Here is a 6,000-nt window from a genome sequence, read left to right as displayed (position 1 = left end):
CCCCCAGTGACTTCGGGCGTCGGAGCCTTAATATCCTCCAGCACGTCATGGGGGCAGGAATGCCTGGCTTAGTAGCTGGCATCGCGTCAGCCCTCGCTAATCTCCCGCAATAGAACTGACAGCTCTTCCAGGCTGACGCCTCTTAGTCACCCCTCGAAACCCTACCTCCCTCTCCTTAACTTCTCCGCTCCTTAGTGTCCGCCCACGTAAAATGTGGATGGGGAGGCTGTGAGTCTCGCGCATATCAAGTACTTGGAACTGTATGGAGCCTTACTGACCGCCACGCGGGGCCCGCGCCCAGTGGGTGTCAAACTAATCCTCTCCGCGTGGGCGCGCGACCGCGAGGTTGCAGGAGCTGTTTGCGGAGCCGGCTGGTAGGCCCCTCTCCTTCCCGCCCCTCCCACAGGCCCCGCCCCGCCTTCAGGCTCCGCCTCCGCAGCTGTCAGGCCCGGCGGCCGCGCGCCCGTCCACCAAGCCTGAACGCCCCACGACTCCCCTCCTTCCTCCGCCTACACAAGTTACCTTGCGCCAGGCCGCCTTCTGTCCCTCCCCCGACTCCCATTGGCTAGAAGGTTTCTTTGTTAGCCGGGAGGTGGAGCTGCCATTGGTCTGACGAGGCGCCGATCGCGCCGGGACGCGGGCCCACCCCGCGCGCTGCCCCTCCCCGCGCGCTGGCCCGTCGCCTCCTCGCGCGCGCCCGCCGCCCTGGAGTGCGCCCGGCGCTCCGCTCCCCTTCGCTACGGCCGCGGGCGCCGAGGGCTGCGCGGGCACCGAGCGCGGGGACCGGCGGGGCGGTGGGAGCGGGAGCGGGCGCGCGAGGCCGCGTCCATGGGCCCGGGGCCGGCGGGCGGCGGCGGCGCGGGCGGGCGGCGAGGGCCGCGCGCTCTCTGAGGCTCTGGCCTGCGTGCGCGGCTGGAGGCGGCGGCCGGGGATGCGGCGGCGCCCGGCCTGAGCCCGCGCCCGGCCATGTCGGCGGCCAAGGAGAACCCGTGCAGGAAATTCCAGGCCAACATCTTCAACAAGAGCAAGTGTCAGAACTGCTTCAAGCCCCGCGAGTCGCATCTGCTCAACGACGAAGACCTGACGCAGGTGAGCGGCCGGCGCGGGCGGGGCGGACAAAGCGGCGCCCGCGGGACGAGCGGCGCCCTCCGCTCGCCGCCCGGTGACTCATGCGTTTCGGCGGCTCGGGGCGCCCGGCCGAGCGCGGGAACAAAGCGCGGGGCCGCTTGCGGCCGTCCGGCTCCGCGCCCCCCCGGCCCCCCAGGCCCCCCCGACTCATCTCTCGCCGGTGGCTCCGGGCGGGGGCGGCCTGGGTCCAGGTCTCGCTCCGGGCGCGACCCCGGGCCGCCGGCAGGAGGGGCTCGCGGCCTCCCCGCCCCCAGAGTCGCCGCTCCCGGCAGTGTCCCTCGTCCCCGGGGGGCTTCGCAGGCTTCGTCGGCGGAAACCCGCCCACAGCGCGGCGCCGGGCCGTCCCGCGTGCCCGGGCGGGGTTGCTGGGGCGGCCGGCCTCCGGAGCTGGGCTCTGCGGCCCGGCGCGAGCACTCCCGCTTTCCGGGCCATCTGGCCCCCACGCGGCCTCTCCCCGGCCCCCATCTCCTCGAGGTCTCCTTGGTCCCCCTGCGTGGGGCTGGGAGCTGACCTCGTCGCGGCCGCTTCCATCGGCGCGCCGCTTTCGAGTGGCCGGGGCGGGCCGTTTCTCTCGCTGCAGAGTGGGTGGCCTGGCAGGGATGACGGCACGGGACCCGCCGCCGTCCCCAGCGGCCAGGAAAAGACTCCCGTTACCGAGACTCCACACCCGGGGCCGCAGAGTCAGAGCGTCAGGACCTCAGGACCCGTTTCCCGGTGGTGGTCCCGGTGGTGGGTGGGCTTCTAAGGGACATGCCCTTCTCTCCACCGGGACTTCTCTCCCGGGGAAGCAGTTCCTGTGACGATGAGGGTCCTGGACCAGGACTCAGGAGACCCGAGCTTCTAGGCTTGCTGTCACTGGCAACTGCGTGACCTTGAACAAGTCCGTTTGCTTGGTATAGTTTCATTTCCTTCTCCATAAATTGGGAGCAGGAATCCCTGGCTCTCTTCCCTCACCAGGCTGTTAGGAAAAACGGCGTGATATCTTAGTAAACTTTTTCCTTTTACAGCTTAAAAAACAAACAAGAATCAACCTGAAGAATAGTAAACTTGAATTTAGAAAGTTTCTGGCCTTGGCAAGGGTTATTCTGAGAGTTTTCTAGTTATTCCAGGCAGCTGTTTAAATTGGGTGTTTACACCTCAGAGGGCTTGTTTTCTGATTCTTAAGCTTAGTTGAACTGGAATGAAATCTGCATATTTGAAATGTATCTTTTTAAAATGCTGATTATTAATTGGATTCGTGGGTGGATGTTGCAAATTTAAAAGTACCTTATTCTTGCAGTGTATTCACAGTTGAACTGTATGTAGGTTTTGAAATAGGCCTGGGCCCTCCCGGGTACAAGTGGAATGGTAGTTTCTGAAATGATTGGGTTATTTGTGCCTGGAGGGATTACGCCAGGCTTCTACCTCCTGGGATCTTTCAGGAAGAAACTGCTCTTGAAAAGAGGAGGGAGACTCAGGGCCGTTGCCAACAGCCTTAGCTTCTGCTCCCTGCATCCGGCCCTCCACCCCCCGCCCCATCCTCATGGCTCCATTAGGAAACCTCAGCCAATCGGTTCCCATCAGTCTTCCCCAAGTCCTTGCTTCCTGTTGGCCCTCCCGCCCCGAGCTTATTTTAGACCGTCAAGGCTGGAAGATAGATCAAGGATCATCCAGGCTACCTCCTCTTTAAGGTGTTTATCCGTTAGTTGTTCTCCTATGCATTTCTCTGCATACACACAGTCAAGTACAGTGAAAAAAAATCTTTTTTAACCTAAACTGTGTGCATTTTTGCTCTGCCACATAATTTTTTTTCCCTCTCCTTGATGATATCTTGTAGCCATTTTCATGGTCATACATGTATACCAAACTTGTTTTGCATTTTATATGGTCAGGGATGTACCATAGTTTAACCATTACCTTATTGCTGGGCAGCAAGGTTCCTTACTGGTTTTGTTGTTATAGATAGTGAATGCTTCAGTGAACAGCTTTCTAACTGCTTTTGGGTATGTGTGTGTGCGTCTGCACCCGCAAAAGTGCAAGTATTTCTCTGGGGGCAGATCTGTAAAAATAGAATGAGTGAATTGATATAAAATGCATTAAATATATATATATATATATATATATATATATATATTTTACAGATAATCATAAAATTGTCTTCCGGAAAAGATTGTATATCTTATCATTGCCACAACTGGGTATTATCAAATGATTTAGTTCTATAATTCCCAAGTTACCAGTGAGGTTAAGCCTCTTTTAATAATATTTGTTGGGTATCCTTTCTTCTTTTGTGGATTTTCATATTACTTCCCCATTTCTCTATCAGGTTAGTCCCCCCAACCCCTCATCCCATTGAGTTGTAGGAGTGTTCTGTATATATTCTAGGTCAGGAGTCCACAGACTTTCTGTAAAAGGTCAGATAGTAAATATTTCAGCCTTGTGGGTCATAGACCTTTGTGGCTACTATGGAGCTCTACCACTGTACCACAGATGCCGCTGTGTGAAGCTGCTGTAGACAAGATGTAACCTAAGGGGTATGGCTGTTTCCAGTAAAACTTTATTTACAAAATCAGACAGTTGAGAGGATTGGCCTGGAGCCATGGTTTGCTGACTCCCACTCTAGATATTAATTTGGTACCTGGGTCGTTTTGTGGCGTGCAGGCTTCTACAGCACGCAAGCTCAGCAGTTGCAGTACCTGTTATATACTATGTTTAAGTGAATGTAAAGTGTTTTCTCTTTAGTCGCTCAGTCGTGTCCGACCCTGTGACCCCAAGGACTATATGTAGCCTGCCAGGCTCCTCTGTCCATGGAACTCTCCAGGCAAGAATACTAGAATGGGTTGCCATATTTTTCTCCAGGGAATCTTCCCGAACAGGGATTGAACAGAAGTCTCCCACACTGTGGGCAGATTCTTTACCTTCTGAGCCACCTGGGAAGCCTTTATATTGTAGTTTTAAACATGAATGCAGTTAGGTTTCCATGTTTTCCTTTATAGTTTGTAGTTTTACTCTCATGCTTATAAAGGTTTTATTTCCAGCATTATAAAATAGCCTCTAATATTTTCTCTAATATAAGTAAGCAAATATTATTTTTATGCGTAACTTTGTTTGTGGTTTTTTTTGGCCACACTCTGTGGCTTGTGGGAATCTTAGTTCTCTGACAGGGGATCGAACCTGGGCCCTTGGCAGTGAAAGCAGCATGGTGTCCTAACCACTGGACCTCCAGAGAATTACCTGTGCTTAGCTTTTTAACCCATTGGGTTTGTGTTGTAGGAAGATAATAATTCTGGCTAAAGGCAGAAGCTCTAATAGATGCTTTTGAAGAAGTCCAGGTAAATGTCCGTAAAGGTCTTCTCCAGGTCAGTGCTGACACTGGGAACAAGACATTGGCAGTCGATCAGAGGTGGGAATTGAGGAAACCTGATTGGGTAAAAGTACCTTTAACGGCAGTTGAGAATAGCAGATTTGGAGTAAATTTGGGGGAGTAGGGAATTCCCAAGTTAAAAAAGCGGTAAATTTGACTTCAAGGAGGTGGAGGTCCAATGTGGTCCTTAGGTGGAATCACTACTTAGGTAGTTGGTTAGAGCTGGAGGAGGGGTTGGGGCCCAGTGGGAATTCTGATGTCGTAGGAATGAATGGAGTAGCTCACGAGGCTGTGTAGAGTGAAACGAGATGGGGGAGGCTTGTTGGTCAGTGGGAGCAGCAGATCTGGAACTCAGGGGTCTTGGCTTCCAGGTCCTCGTCCAAGCCTGGGTTCCTGGTGGCCATTGGCTGGATGTCTCCCTCTCCAACTGACTTGTGCACCATTAAGCATGGCTTTTTGTGAAAGAAATCACCAAACTGCAGTTTTAGTCCCTGGTCTAGCACTGTTTTGTTGGTGGGACCTTGGCTGGGTTGTCTCTCTCCAGGAGAAAGAGGAGGTTCGTCTTGGTCTTTCCCGGCTCTTCAGCCCTGCTGTGTCTTCCCTCAGCCCCTCAGTCTTAATTCCGCCCTTGCTGAGCTCATCCTCCAGTGCTGGGGCTTCTGGGGCATTGGGGTAGCAGTCCCAGACATGGAGGTGGGTGGACCAGGCCTTGCTCCCCTTGTGAATCATTTCACCAGTCAGTTCATCATTTCTCTTTGTTCTGTGACTTTCTTAGATGTTCCAGGGTATGGAACTTCTTTATTTGACTTAACATTTATCTCAGAAACAACGGAAAGATTTCATGCCCACCCATTTTAGAAGATTTGTGATTATTCAGCTTGGTAGATAGTTTGGTAAAGGGTGTGTCAGAAATCCCAGACCTTACAAATGACCAAACAAGCGCATGAAAAATGGTTAATATCGTTATTAGGGAAATGCAAATTGAAACCGCAGTGAGGTACCACTTCATACCCACCAGGATGGCTGTAGAAGAAAAAGGGAAAGTGTTCAGTGTGGTGAAGATGTGGCGACGTTGGAGCACTCGTGCATTGTTTCTGGGAGTGTAAAATGGTACAGTTGCTTTGGGAATCAGCTTGGCAGTTCCTCAAAAGAATCAGCACGTGACTCAGCAGTTCCATTCCTAGCGTATACCCAAAAGAATTGGAAACAGGTATTCAAACAAACAGTTTTATGCCTATGTTTCTAACAGCACTATTTACAATAGCTGAAAGTAGCACCAACCCAAATATGCATCAGTGGATGAACAGAGAAATTATTGTCTGTCCACACAATACAATATCATTCAGTTATAAAAAAGGAATGAAGTAATGAGACGTGCTACAACATGATTGACCCTCAAAAACTAATATTAAGTGAAAGAGTCAGACACAAAAGGTCAAACACTGTATGATTCCATTTATATGAAATGTCCAGAACAGGTAAATCTGTAGAGACAGAAAGCAGATTAGTGGTTGCAAGGGTTTTGGTTA

General features: G+C 52.5%; 1 protein-coding gene across 11 annotated transcripts in view; it reads left to right on the top strand.

Annotated features, from left to right (window-relative positions):
• The window catches only part of MPRIP (myosin phosphatase Rho interacting protein), a 94,988-nt gene continuing 89,676 nt past the window's right edge, over positions 689 to 6,000 (top strand). For 6 of the 11 annotated variants that reach the window (XM_018064816.1, XM_018064814.1, XM_018064813.1 and 3 more), the window contains exon 1: positions 849 to 1,089. In XM_018064816.1, coding sequence (XP_017920305.1) covers positions 967 to 1,089 — 123 coding nt within the window. In that variant the 5' untranslated portion in view covers positions 849 to 966. Of the gene's footprint in view, positions 1,090 to 6,000 lie in introns of all 11 variants that reach the window. The other 5 variants (XM_018064820.1, XM_018064817.1, XM_018064819.1 and 2 more) reach the window with 5 other exon arrangements.

This window comes from Capra hircus, chromosome 19 (assembly GCF_001704415.2).
Source record: "Capra hircus breed San Clemente chromosome 19, ASM170441v1, whole genome shotgun sequence".
In the NCBI taxonomy this organism is placed as follows: domain Eukaryota; kingdom Metazoa; phylum Chordata; class Mammalia; order Artiodactyla; family Bovidae; genus Capra; species Capra hircus.
This window is presented reverse-complemented; position numbering and strand designations above follow the sequence as displayed.